Source organism: Scleropages formosus, chromosome 23, assembly GCF_900964775.1.
Source record: "Scleropages formosus chromosome 23, fSclFor1.1, whole genome shotgun sequence".
In the NCBI taxonomy this organism is placed as follows: Eukaryota; Metazoa; Chordata; class Actinopteri; order Osteoglossiformes; family Osteoglossidae; genus Scleropages; species Scleropages formosus.
In genome coordinates, this window is record NC_041828.1 from 15,677,028 (window position 1) to 15,700,458 (window position 23,431).

The window sequence follows — 23,431 nt, forward strand, 5'->3', positions numbered from 1 at the left end:
GAAATTCTTATTAAAGATCAAATTGATAAAATTTGATCAAAGCCAGAAATGAACACGGTGTGAAGGAGAAGGGATGTGCTTTCTTTGAGTTTTGTATTTTATGAATGTTGTCAGGAGAATCTTCACCTTCCATTTCTGGGCACGATACCTATTTTGTACGTATTTTTTAATTTTTTTTCTGGGAACTTTTGCTTGTTAAATGTTTTGGTTACTGTGTTGCTGTAAATTTTACTCATTCTTGATTCGACCGTCGTCAATGAGCTGTTACTTTTGTCTTGGTGGTTGAAACCCTCCGCTGTTGAGCTCACGTGTCACACTATAGCCAGCCCCTCTTTGTCATACTTTGCAACCCCAACTGACTTCACTCCACAGGAGCTAGAGGCCCTAGTCTGAGGTCCAAGACTCCAGTTTGATGCAGAAATTCACTTTTTCAGCACAGCTCTGCCATATGGGTCAGTAAAATGTGCTGTTTGTTGTTCCGATTAGTAATTCAGCACCTGTGTCAAAGCCGTTGACATATCTTCCTCATGTTCCTCTATCCTTCAAGAGAGGATGTGTGTCTGCCACCTCTGACAAGGTGGTGAAATGTGCATAATAAGTGGTGTCTGAGATGTCATGAATTTTAAAAATAAAGGAAAAGGAAAGGAATGAGCAGATGGAGGAACTGACCAGTGTTATTTTGCGTGTTCATCCTCCCTGTGATGATGAGTCTCCATTCCTCAACTAAGGGTGTCCTGTAGGAGCCTCTAGTTTGTTCTTCAGCTGAGGGCAGCAAAGATGTTCGAGGGTTTGCAGGCATGCAGGAATTCAGAATCCATGCGCACTCCTGATGTTACACACGAGACAAACCTCCGGCATCCTGGTCATGGATTATGCCGAAACAAATTCGCTGTGTTCATCACACTTCAGTTTCATCTGTTAGTTTTTGATGATTTCAAAGAAGTACTTTGGTTTTTATTTTATATATATGGATGCTGTTTAAAAGGTTACTGTTTATTACTGTTCTTTGTGGAGATATAAAGAACTTTGAGACTTGGTCCTCAATCATTTTGCTTTACTGTATTGTCTTGAGTATGTATTATGTAAAGGTCAGCAACATGCAATCTTACATACGGTATGTTATATCATATTTTGATGCTTTTATACCAAGATTTATGTCAGCAAGAGAAGAAACTATTTATGAAAGCTCGAAAGATTTGGTCTATTAAATGTGAAGATGCGACTGGCTCTCTCGTCTTCATTGCATCTGTGTTTATAGGGAACATGTTTGTTCCTGACACAGATTCTCAACAGAGGACAAAAGGAGACTTTTTCCTGCTGTAAAACTTGTTTACTTTTCCATGTCTGAGGCCTTTGGGAGTCTTGTATCAGTCCTTTGTAAATACTACTTTACCATTCTAACTCTGTGTTAAAATGATGCGTCTTGTGACACACGAGCTCTTTGAGTTGCTCATATTTTTCTGTAGGAATACCTGTGCTCTGTGTCATGCTATACAAGAAATCCTGCACAAAAAGGAGATAAAAAAGGCAGGTTTGTTAAATTAACAGCTCTCTGAAGAGTTTTACAGTTTCTAGATTCAGCTCATTAGATGTGAGAGGATGTTATATTCAATGGAGGAACTGCTGCAGTTTTAGTGGGACTTGAGTTCTGCAGAGGGTCAGGAAATACAGGCTGCTCTTCCCACATATGTTCATGGTTGCTTCTCTCCAGAATGCAGTTCTTTTCATTTCTGCCTTTAGAACCTTTTAAATATGGAAAAACAAGATTCTAATTTTGAGTGATAAGCAAAAGATAACTCTGCTACACCTGACCTTTCTATTACAGCATTTTTTAAATGAATTTTTTTCCCTTTTAATTACTCCAAAACACTTTGCTCATCACAGGTGTCATTTTCTGAGATGTGTTGCATGGCAGGTGAGAGACCTGAAAGAGAGGGTGACATTTTTGTTGGAAGCAGCAGAGACCCTTGGATGTGATCACACTGAATAACATTCAACTTTAACAGACCACCTTCAGGTCTGCTTGCAGAGTAGCAATTTGCGAGATCTTTTCATACAGATTTCCCAGCATCCTGTTTACTTAAATATTTTGAAACTCTTCTGCTCATTCACAGGATGAAACTAACAACACTCCAGTGGGAGGCAATAGGTCTCCTCTATAATTAATAATGCATATTGAAAGAGTGGAAATGAATAATGAATTTGAGATTTCAACACAACTTTTTTGGGTTGTTAATGTGAATTATGCTGTGTACTGTAGTGATTTTAGCTGTGCTTAGAACGGGGATGCTAAATGGTGCTTTGGTGTCAAAGTAAATTTTAATAATGTGCACATCAAATCACCCAGACATTTTTCACATTTCATTACATCTCATTAAAAACAGCTGAACCTGAGTCTATGGAAATCATAAACATATAAATGTTTAATTTACAGAAGTTTCTTATTGCAGATAAATGTACATTTTAGTAAAATTCAGATCTTAATAGACTTGTCACATGTATAGCATTTCAGAGAACTGTTTTTCTCATTGGAACCTCTCCTTCCACAATGTTGTGCAACTGCACAGACCGTACTCTTCATAGAAACATTGCTGCTTTCACTCTGCTTTGTATGTCTGTATGAATAATGGAGCAGCTGGTTTGAAAAAGTACCTTGAGAAAAAGTTTTCCTATGTGGTTCAAGGAATCGGTTCATATTTGCACACATCCAACACTACTGTAACTTCATACCTCAAGTTGGAGGTCAGTGGAGGTCTTCTGAGTAGGTCCTTGATTCGGTCTTTAATGACTTCCTGCTCTCCATTGCCCTCTGTGTTGCCATGGCAATGGACTTTCTGTGTGAAACGGCCTCAATGATGGCGGGGAAGGAGCTGTCCGTCTCCTGTGAGTCTTCGCTGTTCTGCGACTTGGTGCTGTCCTGCGAGTCGGGCTTCTGCCGGGACGCCCGGCTCTGCTCCTCTTTTAGCTCCAGGTAAGAGCGTGAGAATGTGTGGAAGATGGAGGTAACAGGGAAGGCCATGAGGAGGATCCCGCTCAGGATACTGCTGAGTGCTACCACCTGGCCAGGGATGCTACGAGGCACCATGTCGCCATAGCCCACTGTCGTCATGGAGATGACGGCCCACCAGTAACTCCCGGGGATGCTGGTGAACTCCTGCTTGGCGCCCATCTCGCTCTCGGCCAGGAAGACGAGTGGGGAGAAGAGAGCCATGGCCACGCACAGGAAGAGCAGCAGAAGGCCAAACTCGCGGGTGCAGCGGCGCACTGTCAGCCCCAGTGTCTGAAGGCCCAGAGAGTGGCGTGCTAACCTCATCACGTAAAAGATTCGCAGCGCTCGCAGAACCCGGAGCACCAGGCCCACCTTCTCTAAGTAGTTGTTGCCTGAGCCAGCGGGCCTCTCGCCGGCTGACAGGGAGTCCACAATGAGCGTGATGTAGTAGGGCAAGATGGCCACCACGTCGATGATGTTGAGGGGTGTGCGCAGGAAGAGGCACTTGCTCTGTGTCTGGATGAAGCGCAGCAGGAACTCCAGGGAGAACCAGGCGACACAAACCGTCTCCAGCACAAAGATGTTGTAGCACCTCTGGGAACACTCGCCCTGGCAGATTGGACACAGACGGCACGGTAAGGAACATCTCTCACAGGGAGACCTCACTTCCTGCTTCTTTTCACTGCTGTCTAACCAAAGTCCTGGAATGCAAGTATGTTTTCATTCAAGGACCAAACACACAGTCTTTATGATCCCTTAAGGAGGTGTTTAAGTTTAATTAAGTACCCAAGTTCAAGTAATAACTCAGGAAAATAGTTCCTCTCAATGTTAAAACACCCAGTGTCACATGTACAAATTGTGCAGGCTATGCAAGTTTGCTTCAGACAAATATTAATTCCTCTTAAATTTCACTGGAGTGGTTATTCATGAACTTCATTAAGTTAAATGTCTTTTGCTCCCCCCATCCTTGAAATCTGGGGGGATGAAGCCAACTGTTACTAATTTACAAATTCTTTCATTAACTTTTGTGACACCACCATATCTCAAAGTTTACTGTGTAATTAATCTTTTACAGAAGCAAATGTGCTCAAATATTTGAAGACATAATTAAAAGTGATTATTCCATGTTACATTAAATGCACAAGTCAGGCTAGAAGTGTGTGACTTTGAGATGCACACCGGACACTTGTGGCAGGGAATCGTAGGATCAGGAACAAGCCATATCTCTTCATTTCTATTTGTTTGCTTCTCTGGAACAGGTTCAAAATGTGAAGTTGCTGATGAGCATACTACATAATAATCTGTATGGCATTTAGAACTTTTTCCAGTTCTGTTCTTCTATACTCATCTTTATTTGTTTAGAAGGATACAGGCTGATGTTTTCCAAACTAGTTTGTTCTCAGAAGCAGAGCGTGATGTTTGTCTAATAGATTGAATCAAGAACTCTGAAGTAACATTCTTTTCATGTGTATATCTCATGATTTGGATTTATTCAAAGAGACAAGAATATATTGGTAAAAATAAGAGTTTTGTCAGAAGCACAAAATCAATTATGTATTTCAGGTCAAAAATGAAAAGGATCACATTCCTAGAGGAAAAGCTGCATTTGTAATTCTTGACATTATTCAGAATTCTGAAATGTCTGAGGAAGAAAGGGACTGGCAGAGGTGTAGACAGTCCTGTGAGGCTGTTGGAAGGACTGCACTGCTTCTACACATACTTCTACCATCTGATTTGTTCTAGATAGGAGTTCTGCAACCAATTTAGTTTCTTTTTACCTTTTGTACTCCTCTTTTTTCATAATGCAGCTGGTTCAGACTGCAAACAAAATCACCCCATAGAAGCAAAGTGATCTTGAATTGGTGTAAACTGTTTCCATAACACAGCATATGGTGCTTATTTTATGAAAACTGGACAGCAATCTTGGTTGTGTAACGCAGGTGCTATAGGCAGCAATTCAGATGTTTTACACTGACTTTCTTTGTGAATCAAACAATGGTCCTGGAACACTGGTGCCAGGGTTTCCGGGTGCTGTTAGCTGGGAAAAATGAGCAGTTGATGGCTTGTCAGCTATCAGGTCACAAGTACTGGTCCATACTGTGGGATGAGTTCTATCTAAGCAGCCTCAGTGATGCGACATAAAGAGAGCACATTCTGTGTGCAAATGTGGGAAAACACAAACTGTCAGAGGTTTAAGTAACATCCAAGCAAACTAAGTTAAAAGGCATTAAACAGGATTGCTACAGCATTGTGCTAATTGCAGTCATGCAGCAGCTGAAAAAAGCTTCCAGAATGTGCACTTTTAATGCCTTCATGCTTGTTGGAGCTTATCACAAAGGTAATTAAATCAGCAGGCCATTCACTTGAAGGTATTAATTTAAATTTCCCACCCCCTAAAAAAAAAAAAGCTGTTTTTATCATTAATCTGTTTGGAATCAACTCCTGCTTTTACAGTCCTGTTATAAATTTCACTAAGACAGAAGACCCTGATGCTATTGCAGGGAAGGGTTCTGACCAAAACTGTAACACACATACTTTCCCCATGTCCAGTTCCCTGGAGTTTACTCCATTGTCCTTCTCATCACTGCAGTGATCAAACCACCTCAACACAAGACCACAACTGGGCCCAACTTGCCCCAGAACACCATAACCATAGCAACAATTCCAGCAAAGTCTCCTGCAACACATCATTTATTTATTTTTTTTTTTTTCTTCTTCCCCCCCCCACCCCTTAAAATGCATTTTACTCTTGATATTTAAATTACACAGGGGTGCGGTGGCACAGCGGGCTTGGCCGGGTCCTGCTCTCTGGCAGGTCGGGGTTCGAGTCCTGCTTGGGGTGCCTTGCGATGGACTGGCGTCCCGTCCTGGGTGTATCCCCTCCCTCTAAAGTCTTGTGGCCTGTGTTGCTGGGTGAGGCTATGGCTCACCATGACCCTGCTTGGGACAAGTGGTTTCAGTCAATGTATGTATGTGTGTATTTAAATTATTTTAATTTATTTAAATGTTATTCATCGGGGGGGCATGGTGGGTTTTGCCGGTGCCCACTGTGTGGCAGATCTGGGGTTCGAGCCCCATTTGGGGTGCCTTGCAACAGACTGGCATCCTGTCCTGGGTGTGTTCCCTCCCCCTTTGACCTTGCACCCTGTGTTGCCGGGTAAGGCTCCGGCTCACCGTGACCCTGCTTGGGACAAAGCGATTGTTGACATTGGTTGGTTATTTTAGGGAGGTGCGGTGGTTTGGCCGAACCCCGTTTGGGACAAGCGGTTGTAGGTGTGTGTGTGTGTGTGTGTGTGTGTGTGTGTGTGTGAGAGAGAGAGAGAGAAAGATTCATCAGGCTTTGTAGGTGTGCAGTTACATTTATCAAAAAGATGTTCATTCTTTGACAACTGAAATGGGCATTTTACAAGATAAAGCTTGTGCACAAAGTGCATCAAAGTACCCTGATGTCTGAAACACGACTAAGACGTAACTTCTACTGCATGACAAGTCCAAAAAGAAAACCACTGAAGGATGCCTTTTAGCATGAGATTTAATTCCTAGCTTGCCAGCCCTTCAATTACTTTGAGACATCAACCAAGGCTGTGATTGGCAGAATCTGGGATGATTCACAGGGGACCTGGACAAAGTACTGCTTCCCAGCCACTAGGCCACCATGGTCCATTGTTTCCATACACAGCACCCAGCGAAGGTCAAAACATGGGATCTGACATCCGAGTTTCAACCAAAAGAACCTCAGCTGTTAGTTAAGGGTGCTGAACTCCTATGGACTAAGTACAAAATTCGAAATGTTCCTCTCAGTCCATATTTCAGTCTCTGTAAATGAAACATGGAGTAACAATCTCCCTCCCTGATGTAGGCCTGCATGACTGGTCACGACTGCAGGGTTTTACTTGGAGTGCAGAGGTTTATTCAGAGTATCTGCAGGACAAGGATACCAGTTCACAGTTGCCAAACCACAAGGATTTTTGTAAGACTTGTAAACTTCATCATGCTTCCCATCATTAACAATGTTTTGGGAGTTTGAGTTAGTTCTGTTTTTCAGGCTCCTCCCATTCCCTCTTTTTACAATTTAACTGAGAATGATTTGAACAAACACTAAGTAACCCTCCCATCCTCAAAGAAACCTATTCAGCATAAAAACCCATCCTTATTATCATGGATATTTCACACTGCTGTAAAGCAGCATTTTTTCTCATAAATTATTTCAGTAGTTAAATATTTAGCAATGCTTTTTGTTACTTTTTCAATTTGCAATTCATGAAGTAATGTTATATTAATATGCAATGATACCTGACAGTGCTATCACTGACAGAAAAATAATTGAAATGCTAAAATATAATCAGGACATATACAATGCATATCAGGTTTGACAGAATTTCAACTACATTTCGCTTTCTGCAGTAAGCATTTGTGAAAAATATGAAATACTTAAAAATGGAAATGACAACCTGCTTAAGGTGAAACGCACAACCTTATAAATGTTACAAAGATAAACTCAACCTTTAATCTCAGTTACTAATTCAGTGAATGTAAAGGTCTCAATTTGGGGCTGTTTGTTGAGTCCAGGAACCTTACCTACTACCATCATTATCAATTATGGGGTCTTCATTAACTTTGAGGAATGCTACAAAATGAAAAGGCGAAAGTTTTTGCAGCCTAATTAAAGTGACCGAGTTCTCATTCCCCTAGCTGTTCTCCACTTCTCTTAAGATTCGTATTAAAGGCTATCATTTGTAGTTGAACTGCTTGTTATCTTCCTAATAAGACAGACAAGGGCCCTTTCTGCTTGGTCAGCTCCAGCCTGTCCGTGCTTCCTGAGATGTGTTGAAAACTGACTGACAGAAGTGCTCTATTGTGTTTTCTTAAGATCCCCTCACAAGTACATCTGATGCACAGTAATCAGTTAGTGTTTGTGCCCTGCCCTACAAATTCCTCCCAACCAACTCCCATGCTGACCATTTCAATAAAGTTAATTTCAATCTTCCAATACAGTTAAACAGTAATTCCTCTTTGAGTTTATTTCCTGTAGTAACAACTCTCAGATTTTCCACTGCGAATGAGGACACTTACGAGGTTACTGCACTTGTGTCCTCTGGAGAGGAAAATGTTTAAAAACAAAACATACCTTTAAAAACAAAATATGCAAAATTAATTTAGCATGACTCAGCCAAACTTGCAACAACAATATCATCACTTCGCATGAAAGAAAGGGGGAAAAAAAAAAAGGAACTCAACACCTTTAATTAGACCTGCACATATAGCCAATTAAAATTGGAATTAAATGTTTTCTTGGCATAACTAAAAAGTGAGAGACACTTTTGGGCTTTGGACAGAACCTTCCAACAATCCAGTGACCAAAGACATTTGTGAACTTTAATCTCTGGCCATTATGACACATCTGAATTCAGTTACCCTAACAGATCATGTATGAATTGAAGTAATGCAGTATAAAAATGTTCCCTTTTGAAGATTATTAATGTCTCATGTTTCTTTCTGTTACAGATGAACACTTTATGCAGAGGGCCCAGAGTTTTCCTTCTGTCATTTATTTTATTGCTACAACTTTATTGCCTTTAATGAGAATTCATGTTTTGTGAGGTGTATGCTAGTGTGGCAAGAAAAACACTTCACTTTGCAAAATTGTTTACAACTTAATTCTGAACCACTGATGTAAAAAAAATACTTGTAAACAAGTAGTATAATTCTCCATAGCTAAATATTATTTATGCATTCAATAAGATTGATAAGGAACATATTGTCATAAAGTGCTAGATTGAATTCTTGGGTTTAACTACTTGTAAGATCAGTGTAATTTTAAATATCAACTTCCATTATTATAGTGTGGACTGAAACTAAAGCTAATGTAGCTTTTTGTTATCTACAGCGCTACTTGAAAGGGTGAACTCTATAGGTATTGTCATTATTCTTGTATAAAATATTAAACTTGAAAACATAAATTTAAATCTTAAACATATAAATATGATTTACACACCTGATTCTACTTACCTGTTTGCTTTAATGAATGCAAGTTCGAGTTCACTTATTTTTGCACCTCCACTGTTTTTCTACTACGCATGAGTTCCTCTCAACCACCATATGGAGTTGGTCGTTACACATCTACTATGTCAGATGAGGAAAAGCTGCTGCTCATTAAATAACTTCATGATAAAACTAAGGGATGCAAGGGATTTACATACTTTCAAGCAGCACTGTATATGTCAGTTAAAACCAGGAAAGTTTGAATATTATCAGGAAATTTGACACCCTAAAAACACCACCTGAAGTCCCTCCTTTTACTGAGCAAAAACGTCTTGGTGTCTGGATCTACCTTCATCAGCTTGCGTAAGTAAAGCTATAAATAAGATGACACTGATTTTCTAGTTTAATTTCATTAAAATTACACTGCAATCAACAGAATAGAACTGGGGTGGGCTGTAAGTAGGTTATGCATATCAGGCCAAACTTCCACACTTGAGGTGTGAAAGGCTCATCACGCCGATGTATACACCCACAACGTGTCAAGTAATACTTCTTAGCACACCAAGCTTTTCCTCCAACAATCGTACTTCAGGCTGGCAGTAAGAAAGTAATTTGAAGTTTCTTTGGGTTTTTATCTGTAATGAGCTATAAAAATCCAACTTGGTCTTTTTTTATTTTTTTCCAGTTTTGTGATCAAAGTAAAACATGTAAATTGACATTTTTCACTGTTTGGGGGCTCAGAATGGGAAAAAAAGGCCAAAACTGAAATTAAATTTGAATGTGAGTGTGAAATTCCATTATCTGTCAGGTAGATAAAACAGACTTGAACTTTTATGGCAACCTATGGCTCAGTAAGTGTTATCGATATGGGTGAATAAGACAACATATTTAAAAATAAAATTGGAACTTACTCTCTCTTCCTCAGCCCGCAAGTCTGGCATGGTGCTGATGCAGAGTGTAACAGCTGTGATGGCCACGAAGATGACAGACAGGCAAGCAAAGATTTTTCCAGGGAGGCCAGAATGCGGGTTCTCCACCATGTCCCTCAGCCTGCGCATGCAGCCTGCCATGCGACCCTCATCAGGGAAGGGACCGGGAGGAGGCTCTTCACTGGGTGGAGAGACCAGGCCACCATCCTGCCGCTGAGCCTCACGCTGCTCCTCTTGCCGTAGGCGCAGTTTGCGCAAACAGCACCAGTCCAGGTTAGCCTCCTCCACACCCCAATAGAGCAGCTCCTCCTGGAAAGACAGCGCGCACATCTCACGCAGCAGACGCAGCTTGCCTGCAGCCAGGAAAGTCACAATGGTGCGGAAGGCACTGGGGTTGCGGTCGAAGAAGAACTCGTTGCAGCTGATATCATAATCATCGCAGATGTCCATGATCTCCTCGTGATTGTGGCAACTCTTTAGTTTGCCCAGACGGGTAAGTGGGAACTCTTCCAGTGTGGTCCACGGGATGCGGTATTTGATGCCCCCCACATTGATGATGGCAGCACTGCTGTAGCCATCTCCCATGTGGGGCAGATGAAACAGGTCCTCTTTCTGCTTTAGGAGCCTGGCTCTCTTATAGAAGACTCCTTTGTTTGTGGTGATCTCATGGATGTTCTCCAGAGGGTTCAGGTGGAAGGTGGTGAACTGGCGCTCTGTGCTGCCAGCGAGAAAGGCCACCTCCTGATACATGGGTGCAGCCTGAGGTCCCCCTCAGTCAGGCAAAGATGTCTCTCTGATCGTATGCACAGCAAGGAAGATTCCTTCTCAGTAGGAATCCTGTTACCTGAGGAAAAAAAGAGCCCAGGTGGGGAGTTTATCATCTACACAGACTTTAAATTACCCTTGGCTTAATTACAGACACAATGCACAGCAAAGCTTACTTTTATACCCTAGAGAAAAAAGCACATAGTTGTGCTTATCATCTCAATTTGTATGTAAATGAATGTGTTGGACTTATACATGCTTGCCTGGTTTTGACAGCTCTTAATCTGATATTCCGATTTGTTTAAAGCTGTCAAGACAGGTTCCTTAGAGGCCAGTTAAAATTTATTGCTAGAAATCTCAAGGTGCAGTGAATTAAGTGTCAGACAGTGGCCTGGACCCTGGTGCTGAGGAATGCAGTTTCTCTTTTTAATGCATGACTAAATCTCCAAATGAGATGTTTGTGTTTAAAGCACTTTTAAGCAATGTTCAGTAATTTGATATAACCTATGCCAATTCAACAATAGAATATAGAAATTTGCCAAAAAAAAGCTAGTGTACACAACAGCAGTACACTTTATCAGTGTTGGTGCTCACTGCGATAAGCCACTGGGTATGTGTATAAAAAACAATTTGATAATGTAAACATTTATATAGCACAGACAGACTGTAATACTGAACAAAGCAAACAGTTCTACCTCTTGCACTCCCTAGTCTTGTCTGCTCTGACTCAGTCTCATGCCTTTAACAAAGGAAATTCACTTTAACTGTCAACTGAAATCAGTGTTAATGTTGGTTTAATTAATTTTGCTGAAATATGAAACACTGCATAAAAGGCAATACCATGACATTTTAAAGACAAAAGCTATATATATAATTTGCAGGCAGACTCGGTGATGCATAGCGCTGATAAAGAAGGCTCACAGCCAGTTATTGTAAGGATAAAAGCTGTGTTCCATTGCAGAGATGAACACTGAGAGGGGAAGCTTAGATTAGACAGAATCAGAATCAGACTGGAGAGGCCCCTTTTCTGGAACCCAGACTCAGTACCACTTCTGTTGGGTTTGGCCCTCTGTGGGTGAAAACATATTTTTCTGGTACTAAAGAGGACATAAGAACTGAGCAAAGTTAATTGGGTGATGTGCAAAATGGGGTTTACATTTAGCTGACACTTTTCTCCAAAGTGCCTTACAACGTTAAGGTACTTACAATTATTTACTCATTTATACAGCTGGGTAATTTTACTGGAGCAATTTAGGGTAAGTACCTTGCTCATTGGTACTACAACCAGAGGCGAGATTCAAAACTCCAACTTTTAGGTCCAAAGACAACACCTCAAACCACAACGCTAAGAGTTGTGTGATTTCTGCCATCCTCTTTACAAATGGTTCTCCCATTAGTGGGCAGGTGGGTTTCTCACTAAGTATGATTTATTTTGATTAGCACTGAGCCGCATTGTATAAAATCAACTTCAGGCTCAAGGCAGTAGGTCTAATGGATGTTGATGATGGGCTAACAAGGACATGGAGTGAGCCTTATTCGGATTCAGGAGAATAATTTGACTTTGAATGCAATTTACTGCTGTGGCACAGTGAGAGAAAGAATGCACTATTTTTGTCCCGGGACTAATTTGTATGCATGGAAGAGGAATTGCAAATGGGTGTCTAAAAGCAAACACTTTCTGACATTACACATCAGTATCAATCAGTCATATTTAAAATGCATAACATGTGTCATTGGATTGCTCCACTAAGCTCAGTCATGGCACCCTTATTTTGTTCCCCCGACACCTAAAAATGCCAGCTCGGCAAATGTCCTTTCAGCTGTGTTTTAGCTGTTCAGAGTATGGAATTGTTCCAGTTAACAAAAGCAAGTTATGACAATACGTAACTAAAACAAAGGAGTTTTTTTTTTTTTTTTTTTAAACCTCAAATTAGCAGCATAATATGTTGAGATGATATGGAATAGAACACAAATTGAATTTTCCCATTTTTGAATTATACAAAAGTCTTACAATTGAATTTCATGTTTGTTACATTAGAGGGTTATTAATCATCATTATTATTATTATTAATTGCTTTACCTCTAACTCTGCCATTGCGTCGTAATTGTACTCTGGGAACCATTCATTAAATGAAACCAATTACTTAATGCATTACAAAAGAACAAAAAACTGAAGGACTCATGCTGAGTATTTTCCAAGATATAGATACAATTATCTGCCTTTGTACTTCTGTCCACAGAACACCACATTTTAACTTGCTTTACAAATCAGTTATTATACCTAACCTTTAAATTAAAGTGTTGGTTCTGCCAGAAATATGAACACCAGAGTAAGGCATGTTTTAAATTTACATTACATTAACTCATTTAACTGATCTTTTTCTCCAAAGTGACTTAAAATGTTAAGCTGCCTACAATTATTTACTTGTTTTGTTTCCATCTTTCTCTTTAAACCTATGCCTAATAATCACCTATCAATGAGCTTATAGAGTAAAATACAGTATGATCAAATAGCCAAATAAGACCATCCATATTATTTACAAAAATAGGTTGCTTTACTTAACCTAAGGAATAAATCTGTGCCGAAAGCATGCAAACACGTTTACGAGACGCAAAAGAGAAATTTTAATTGCTCTCAGTCTTTTGTTAAATAAACTCTGTATAATGCGAGGGCTCCAAAGACACGCCTTATAACCTACATGATGATATACAGATCACTTCAACAGAGAATTAAACTTACTGTACCTATAGGGTGGAATGTTCTTTTCCTCATCTGTGATGCATTTATAGAAAATAAAATAAAGCTAATAAAAAAGCTAATTTTGTGGAGTTTGACATTTAGACATGAACTACAATGTAGCCAAAACTGACAACATTTGGAAATATGACTTATTTTTACAATAAAGGTATGAACTCCTTTTTCTGCCTCAGTGAAAAGCCCAAGCCCAGTGAAATCGGTCAAGACTATTTAGCAAATGGTAAATGAAGTTAAAAAACTGAATTTGAAGAGAACTAAACTTTCCATTGTGAGCAGCAAAGCGAATAACGGCGCTGTTTGCTCACACATTTGTTTTTGAAGTAAAAGGGAGAACACTGTTAAGTGACTGACTGACTGACTGAGATAAGGTCATTCTTAACTCCTAACATTAGAGGTACTTACTGAGACAGAAACTCTCTCTAATGAGACGAGAAACAGACTACTACTCCTTAAATATTTAAAGATCTCAATCTCCATAGCGCAATAAAAATTAATAAGTAAGCCAGACAAGTGGAGTTCAGTCTTACATAACGCGAATTTTCAGTTTCAGGCGAACAGAGAGAGGCAGTGAAATGAAAAGAAGAAAAGATACACGTAGAAAAGCGGTCCTTACAGATTCCATAGCTCATTCATATTTTATCGGTAATATTTTGTACGCGTTTTTGTGCAGCTGCTGAAGAAAACTTAGTTTTCATGGTGCGTCAGGGTGCGATGAAGGAGATATTTCGCTGGTTAATTTGAACGGATGTGGGTGGTTAATCCTTGTGGGTTTCGGTGATTAGTATCTGGGGATCTCAGCGGTTCGTTACTGTTTTATCACTGTACATGTACGTGGTTAGTCTGTGCGGATATCCGTGGTCAATTTGGGTGCGTTCCGATGGTCATTTTGTCTGTTTGTTACTTTGTTAATCTGACCAGGTGTCAGTGGTTAGTCTGTGTAGATGTTCATCATGTTGGCAGTTAATCTGTGGATTCCAGTGGTCATTTTGCGTTTACGTCTGCCATTGCCGGCGTATCGCTATGGTGTACTCCGATTATGGATGTATGGACGAGTGACCCATCGTAAGCAGTGTAGCTAGCAGTGTAAATCACCTTGGTAGATAAGGTGTGTGGGCTGAGAACACTACATAGAGTTTATCGGAAGTCGCTTTGGAGAAAGGGTCTGCTAAATAAATAAATTTACATTGACGCCACTGACTGGAGGGAAAAAGGTTCTGCTAAATAACTGAATATAAACGTACATAAAATATATCAGTGGTTTATTTATGTGTGTATTGTCGACGGTCAGTCTGATCTGGTGTCAGCGATCAGTCTCTAGATGCCTTTATCCAACGAGTGACACGAGTTCTAGTTCACGGGGACCCGGCGTCCACGCGCTTCAGGTGGTGTAGGAGCGGGAAGCTCGAGCGGACCTACACAGAATGTACTGAGACATAATTCAAAGTAACGGCCAAAAGAACGTTTTAACACGACGCGTTTCGTTTTATCCGTGTTCGTTTTACCTGGTTTAGTTACAGGTAAGCGGACAAACCGATCTGAAAAGTTTACTTCGGCGACGCTGGTCGGCGGTGTTCAACAGGGCGGACAGCCGAAGATGCAGCGCACGCGGAAGCATCGCGCGCGCCGACGTTCTCGAGTGTTCACAAATATTAATGAAACCGTTCGGAAAATGAAGTTATGACCAGCTGTGATGAGGGATTGATGAATACTTTCTTCGAACTACAAAAGCCATCCGTAGACATGATTGTTTAAATCGATGTGAAAGATTAATTACTACTTACACGCGTTTTAAAGTTCTAACCCTAGCCGAGAAGCCGCCGAGCTCCACCGTATCATACGTATGACGTGAATTTATTATTCTCTATCAACCAGTCGACTGCACAGATTAAAAACGTTTATCAATCAGGCAAAATGCTATAAAAATATGTAACAAATAAGAAAACGATATTATGAAAAAGACGGGAGAATTTTTTTCAGCACATAATATATTGCACATAGGAGACTGTCTACTAGACTACTGCTGAAACGTATGCATTGCTTCGTTCATCTGAAAAGCTGACGAAAAAAACAACTGCACATCCACTACGTGCGCAAAGTCAATATTTTATCGATTTACCCGTGCATCGTTAAGTTCATTCATAAAATATCCTACTAAAAACATTATCAAATGAAAACCCGTCACAAGCTGAAGTTGAACAGACAGCATATCCCTGCTGGCTACTATGGACTTGTTAGAAAAGCGTCCTACCTACCTGTGACCGACTTCTGTCCATTAGTAGAACACTCACTTCTCAACAGCAATATGGATAGTAATAACAGTATGAAACAATCACTTTTTTTATCCCATTCCTCTCAGGTCTCCGTTTTCATCGTTGCAGCCAGGACCGCTTTCTTTCGCGCCGAATTCCAGGTGTCCTCGAGCCCAGGTGCCGTCACGTGCTCCCCTCAGGAGCCGCGCTGATTTCCGCCCCCCTCCGTTTTTAACGGTCCTCCGGAGTTCTGACTAGCCCCTGCGCGCGCAAACACGAGCGCGAGCGGGTAGTTTCGAACGAGGAACGAACCATGATTTTGTGAAGGGTTTCGGGTGGGTGATGATTCTCGCAGACTGTCGGATGGGCTCTGATCGTGTCAAGTGTGTGTGTACATTTACACACACACACACAGAGAGAGAGAGAGAGGGGTTAGGCACAGATCCAGAATAGACGTGAAGAGGAAAAACTGGTTAATACACGAGAAGGACGTTAGAGAGAGTCCACCAGGTGGGGGAAAAAAATTAAAACTTAATCGGTGATGAACACGTGCTGAAAAAACGGAACGTTTATGGATCTATTCTATTGCAGCTCTGTCCGGTCCACGGTCCAGCACACGACCCCTTTCGTGTCTTCTACGAGATTTCACGTGATTAGTCCACCCAGGCACCACAAGTTTGAGATGCATTCGTTGATTTGACTCTGCTTTCACTAGTTAGACGTGCAGCTTAATTCTGCGTCACTATTTCTTAATAAATTATTAATGATGCAATACATAACTGTTGTCAGCGATCTAAGGACTGGAGTGAAAAGTACTGTTTCTCCAAAAATCAATGCAATATGGGCTGTAAAGCTTCGTTTTCGCGACAGACAGCACAAAACTTGAGTTTACATTTATTTACTTAAAGATGATCAAGTCAAGAGCGAGTCCTTAGGCTTAGGACCGATTTGACTGATGTTGAACATTTTAGTCTGGACCAGTAGGTTGGTCATAACTACTGTACATTTCAGAGACTTGGTTTTTGAAGTCACTAGCATCATGAAATATTATTATTAATAATAATAATACTAGCATAATGTTAAATGGCTGTTCAGGTTGGTTTTGTATTGAAGGTTACATTGTGTTGAAAATGGTTACATTGAAGACGGTGTGCTGTCTTGATGGTTTTCACGTTGAAGATGCTGTTGTGTTGTGTTGACGGTGGTTTTCTGTTGTGTTGTGTTGAGGATGTTTTCTGTTGCGTTGAAGATGGTGTGTTGTCTTGAAGATGGTTTTGTATTGCGTGGAAGGTTATGCTACGTTTTGGTTTTGTGTTCCATTGAAGATGGTGTTGGTGATGTTGAGGATGATCTTGTGTTGCTGTGTCGTGCTGAAGTGTGCTGACTAACTTGTTAGCAGGAGATACGAAGCCCTATCCAAAGAAACATGACTTCTAGAGCAGCCTGTGGCACTAACACTATAAAACAAAATGTAAATATAAATACATAGGCCCATGCAACAGCTTTCTTTGGTAATGCCCAGTTTGTTTTACCAGATACAACAAAATGGAATAATGTATTAACGATATCATACTCATTAAAAGTTATAATAGCTCACTTTACAGGGAAAATTATATTCAGTGATTCAGATTTATTCATGTTTTAACTTCTTATTAAGCAAATTGGGTGTTTATAACTGACACCTGAATGACTGCTACACAAGTTGGTTAAAATGAAACATTTTTTAAGTCCATACTTCATCATAATCCCTCCTTATTGTAAACATTTAGCATGTTTCACAACATCAAAGGAAAATAAACAATGGAAAAGCTAGAGGTCTTAGAAACTCCCTACTCCAAAAATTTTGCAATTAAAAAAAGCACCCCCACTATATATCCAGAATGTTTCACTTTCAGTGTTGACACAATGTTGTTTGTGTTCGGAGGTGTTAACGCCGATATAGCCTGAATACCAAATACACAGGCAGAATTCCCAAAATATTACATTTTTATATATGTGTACATGTTCAGTAATATAACAGCTGATTAGGAAATAAAATAAATTTAATTTCACTGAAAATGAGAGATGGTAACCAACAGGTGTGACTATATTGTATAATAGATTTTGGTTTTCTTTAAGTTAGTGGATAACTTAAATTTCCAGTATAATTGTATTTGTAAAATAGTCCTATTCTCCCTTCTTTTGTTGTTGTAACTGTGAATAAGACAGACTTTGTCAAATTCTAACAAAGGTATTGAAAAGAAGTAAATCCATGTGGTGTTTATTCTTTTACAGTTTAGCCCTGTTGCTTTGCATGTGTACCAGCAAGGCATAATTGTGACTTTATGCACCCAACAGCAAGGATGCAGCCAAATTTACATTTATCTGATACTGTCAGATACTGGATGGACAAGCTGTAACCTTATTTACAATATATATATTTTTTTATTTTAACTGACAATTTCCTTCTTAAAGGGTTCAGCTACTTACAATTATTTACCCATTTATACCGCTGGGTAATTTTTACTGGAGCAGTTTTTTAGGGTAAGTACCTTGCTCAAGGGTACAGCTGGAAGCCAGATTCAAACTTGCAAGATTTGAATACAAAGGTAGTAAACTACAAGTTGCCCTTATTACAATTAGCTACCCTAATTACAAATTGGGACAGTGACTTTAACAATAATAAAGTGGCCAAGAATTTTGGTTGAAACTCCTCATCATGCAGAGGTGAAACACTTTTTTTTTTTTTTTTGCAGTTGTTAATGTTTTGTGTAATGGATTTTTTGTGCCTTTTCAGGATGATGTTATATATGTGCATAATTAATTCAGAGCAGGTTGACTAAAGGGCTTCAGTTTGATGCAGGAAATGCTCAACTCATTGATCTTTCTTCCATTACCTTATATTTGTTTGACCTTTGCCTGCAAAAAGTGATGTATCGACAGCATTCATTTAGTGTTTCCAAGTGATGTGTATATATATTTGTGTAGCATATTATTAAAATTTAATATTGGTTTAATTTCACCTTCAGTAAGTGCACTGTAAATGCAGTAGGATAGCAGCCACCTAACCTTCTCCTTGCCATTAGGCCCTTATGCCAGTTAAGATATACATCAGGTGCTGATGATTGATCTCTAATTAGCCCTGTTCTTAATGGTGAAGTAATCAATGAACACGGAGCCAGAAGTTTGCAGGAAGACCGAGGCTTTTTAGCAAACTCTTTTCTCCGTGTGTTAAAGTGCAACTCAGTGTTCACGTTGGACTTCATGTTCACTTTCATTTCTAAGTGCAGCTGTCTATCAGTAGAGTCTTAGAGGCTTTTAGTCTGTCTTTCTTTTACCTGGGCTGTGTGAATCTTCATTCCCTCTGTTCTGATCTGACTTTTAATCATTTAGTTTAACTGGGAAGGTAAAAAAGCAGGTGACTAGCAGCTGTAACTTTTTCCCTCCCTCTTAAATGACCCAGGATCAAAGCCCACTCGTGCTGTAGATAGTCCAGCATCACCTAGGAATGACAAAGCAGTGGCTGTAGTTCTACATTTGAACCTTTAGGGTTACATAATTATCAGAAGTCACAGCAGAAATCTGTACTGGACCAGTAACAGGCAATTTAGCATTTTTTTCCTTTTATTACACATCCTTGCAAGATCTTTTGATGGGATAATATTTTTCACAGAAAGCTGGCTGGACAAGAACTCCTATTTATATTACAAAACCTCTCACTTGCATGCTGAAAGAGGAGAATTTCTGCTCAAATGCCTTTTTCCATGCAAGGGTTAGACCTGGTGGGGTGTGGTGGAGCAGCGGGTTTGGCCGGGGCCTGCTCTCTGGCAGGTCTGGGGTTCGAGTCCCGCTTGGGGTGCCTTGCGATGGACTGGCGTCCCGTCCTGCCCCCCCCAAGCCTTACACCCTGTGTTGCCGGGTTAGGCTCCGGTTCACCGCGACCCCGCTTGAGACAAGCGGTTTCAGACTATGTGTGTTGGTTAGACCTGGTGCAAAGGGGTTCCTGCATGTTACTGGTGTTTAAGTGAAGCACATTTTATTTACATTCTTCTTCAGTGATAAATCTGGACCACTTGTTCTAAGCCGAATATGCCACAGCTCAGCTGCTGCTCAAGAAGGCACATCATTATGGGCCAGATCACACTACTCTGTAATGTACCAAATTCATACCATGACTAAAATAGATAAATGTTTTTACAGAGTAAAAAGAAACAATCTCCTAATTTCAGTTCAAAGGTAATATTATTTATTAGGAAATCGAAGCAGGAAAATGGCTAATAATGTGGAGTTGTATAGCAGAATGGAAATTTATACTGAAAAATATTTGGCATTATCTCGGGAAATGTACTGGTGGTATTGCAATGTTAGGGCCCTGTTCTTCGTTATTGCTGGAGTAAAACTCTTGTGGGGAAGCTCTTAGTGTTTGTTGTTGTTTAGTGCATCATATTATTTTATTACCTTAGACCTCTGTAACATTTACGTCTGCATATTGCTTTCATTATCTCTCTTATTATGTTCTTTCCGTTACTTTTTCAGGAACTAAGTGCATCTGTACTTCAGGCTGTGTGAAAAAGTACCCTAAATTACCATAGTAATTACTTTCAAATAAAAGTTATATTCTAAAATTGCAAGTTCAACAGCAATGTATAAAATTGCTGAATCTGCTTCGCAGATGCCACTGTCTAGAACTTGTAAGCTTAGAAATGCACACTTATTTACAGAATTAGATATTTACTGTAATTACTTGAAATAAAGAACTTTGAAATTAGGGCTGCAGAAGTTTTAACGTAAATAATGGGGGTGACACAGAATTAGTCCGGTCTTTACCAGTATGCCACCGTCCGTCTCCAATGTACCTCATATTCGGCGTGTCTTCCCCCCCCGCTGACACACATGGAAGGTGTGCTGACACACCAAGAACAGAACTTTGAATCCACTTAAAATCCACCTTTCAAGGAGTGTCTTCCCTTCCCCAGCCAGGCGCCATCAAAGGGGTGAAAGAGTGCCTGCCTCACGCATTTTCCCTGGGACTGAGGTTTACAGCACAGTAATGAAATTAAAGGGCAGTTCGGTTTCTTCCTTTGCGCTGATGGGATTTGCAGAAGTGGACCGACTCTCCCACATGGAATAAGCTTTTGCTGGGTTATTGCATTTTGTGGCTCTGGTATTGAGCTGGTGCCACTGTGTGCGTACTCCTAGACCTTTGTCTCAGTAAGCAGCTGCTGCCGTGTGCCTTGGGGTATCGCATTGCATGTTTGAGGGGGATTAAATTAGTGGAGCATATTGGAGCCATGTATACATCTCCCAATTTTAGTTTTATTAGTTAAATGAATCGAGGACTTACAACTCGCGTCTTTCATGTACCACGAGAACTATGTTAGTGAATATTCGACTCATATCTTCATAAGACTGCCAAGTTTTATGTTTACCCTTGGAGTCTGGCGGTAGCTGCGTGCAGTTCAACACTTGAGCACTTACTCTTTACCACATTAAAAATGGGTAAAGATGCAAGGACAGATAGACACCAACATACACTATGTATCTGCCTTTCTATTTGTAAGAAGGGTTTTTCATTTCTGATTGTTAGTTTGCATTTAAAAGTGGCCAGTAATCCTCCGCTGAATACTGGCAAGCGTGTATAAGTGTGCGAGACACGTGTTGGACCAACGTGAGAGCTACTCTGAAATTCTCTGCTTCCCTATGACCGATCACCTGGGAATGAGAGTTATTCCTGCATCCAGTGCATCAGTGAAGTTTGGTTAAGATGTCTTGAAGCGGAACATTCATTAAGGGAACGTGTACAATGCACTGCAGAAAAGGAAGTCTTGATATGTTTTTGTTTCTCTCTAAAGTGGCTGCACGCCCCGTTTACATAACATGCATCACATAACTGGCTAATTATGTCTTTGCAAGACGTAATGTGTTTCTGATTGACAGCTGGTCATGCAAACTGGTGATTATATAGAACTACATGACTCAATACACTCAAAGCACTGCTCATATGAATAGTCTAAACATAATCAAAGAATATTCATGTACAAAAAAAAAAATCTTTTTTGTTCTTACTGTTTTTTGCCAGCTTTTCTTTCGATATTCCCAGAGAAACATTATAGTGAGCACTGAGTGCTTGAGGACTTATAATGCCCGCCAAAATAATTTCATATTGTGATAATCTTATGCACATTTGTAAACCAGGAAGCTCGTGTGGTATCTTAAGATAAATAATAAGCGGCAATATCCTCAAGTAGTGAACAAGGATTTGTGAGTAATTCTATTCTTGCAGTCTTGCCATGGTCTGTTCATGCACACATACAAACATCATTTGATAACCCACACAATTTCCTATCACAACACACTTGGTATTTTGCCATAATTCCATTTTAATTAAAAATAAATGTCCAGTGTAATTACCATCCCACCATCCATCTAACCTATACACAAGGGTAACAAGCAGCATGTAATTAAGAAAAGTGAAAATAAATGTCTTTAAAAGGAACCACAGTTATTTTTTTTCCCCACTGTACTAATGATGTGTGCACCCAGTGGCAGTTATCGATTCTGTTAAGGGATCAATGTGGTAACGAGAAGAGAGGAATGCAAGTATTTCAAATGAAGCCAAAACAAAGGATTATCCTCCAGAGGAGTGCTACAGTGGAACTCTCATTGACCATCTTGTACTGCATCTCATTTCAATAACTGCAAAACTGTACTACTCAGTTTGTCTCAGGACTCATACAAACCAACTGTTGTTATAAGTAACTTAATATCTTACTTGTTTTATATTGCAATTACAGGGAAAATCTGGATTGTTGCATCTACCCCAAAGTTAATGGCATTTTTGTATTTTGAGAAGTGCGAGGCACAGGTTTTGATTCAGGTTTGCTTCTGCACTAAAATGCGCCTTTATGCAGGAGAAAATAAAAATAAGGACAGGTCCCTTGAGTGAGGTACTTACCCTGAATTACTTCGTAAAAGATCCTGGTCTTAAAATGGGTACTGTGTGTAAGCTATAAACAAAGGTGACAGCACAGCAGCTGGGTGGCAATGTGGCCTGATGTCAAGTGGAGACATTTAACTGGAGCCATTTGGGTGTTCTCCTCCGTTCATAACATCCCTATCGTTATGGCAATGAAGCAAAAGAGAATTTCTTAAGCCTGGCTCCTGCATCACCAAAGGGTTGTCTTGTGTATGGGTTTTGTAGGGTGTGTGGGATGGCAGTGTATCTATGGTGAGCTGGTTGTGTGTGGTGTGTAGGGTGTGAGAGATGTGTATGGAGTGTGGCATGTGTAGTTTGTGGGGTGTTAACATATAGGTGAGTATAAGTGTGCTGTGTGTGTAGCGTGCAGGTATACCACACCATGGGGAAACAACATCAAGAGCACTGGTAAAATACAAAGTCTTTACCTCCTCTCTGCTCTTTTCACGCACATGACTTCAGTCTTCTGTAGCATCTGATTCCACTCCTGTTTGTCTGTCCTCTTTGAAAGAGCTCTGAAATGAATGTAGACATGATGTTCCATTACCAGAGGTTCAGTGTCTATACAAAGTGTCACCTTTACTAATTACACACACACACACACACACTTTCAGAACCGCTTGTCCCATACGGGGTCGCGGGGAACCGGAGCCTACCCGGTAACACAAGGCGTAAGGCCGGAGGGGGAGGGGACGCACCCAGGACGGGACGCCAGTCCGTCGCAAGGCACCCCAAGCGGGACTCGAACCCCAGACCCACCGGAGAGCTGGACTGCGGTCCAACCCACTGCGCCGCCACCACACC

General features: G+C 40.4%; 1 protein-coding gene across 3 annotated transcripts; it reads right to left on the reverse strand.

The window, feature by feature from the left end:
* Window positions 1–1,902: 1,902 nt before the first annotated feature.
* On the reverse strand, window positions 1,903–23,192 carry kcng2 (potassium voltage-gated channel, subfamily G, member 2). 3 transcript variants are annotated; one of them, XM_018727107.2, is made up of 4 exons: window positions 15,676–15,941; window positions 9,883–10,744; window positions 2,731–3,598; window positions 1,903–1,924 (listed from the first exon to the last, which is right to left on the reverse strand). In XM_018727107.2, the coding sequence occupies exons 2-3, from the start codon at window positions 10,648–10,650 to the stop codon at window positions 2,744–2,746; spliced, it is 1,623 nt and encodes a 540-aa protein (XP_018582623.1). In that variant the 5' UTR covers window positions 10,651–10,744; window positions 15,676–15,941; the 3' UTR covers window positions 1,903–1,924; window positions 2,731–2,743. The 3 variants fall into 3 exon arrangements, with proteins under 3 accessions (XP_018582623.1, XP_018582624.1, XP_018582622.1); XM_018727108.2 differs by lacking the exons at window positions 1,903–1,924; window positions 15,676–15,941 and adding an exon at window positions 23,056–23,192 and having other exon boundaries at window positions 2,597–3,598; XM_018727106.2 differs by lacking the exon at window positions 1,903–1,924 and having other exon boundaries at window positions 2,597–3,598.
* Window positions 23,193–23,431: the final 239 nt, after the last annotated feature.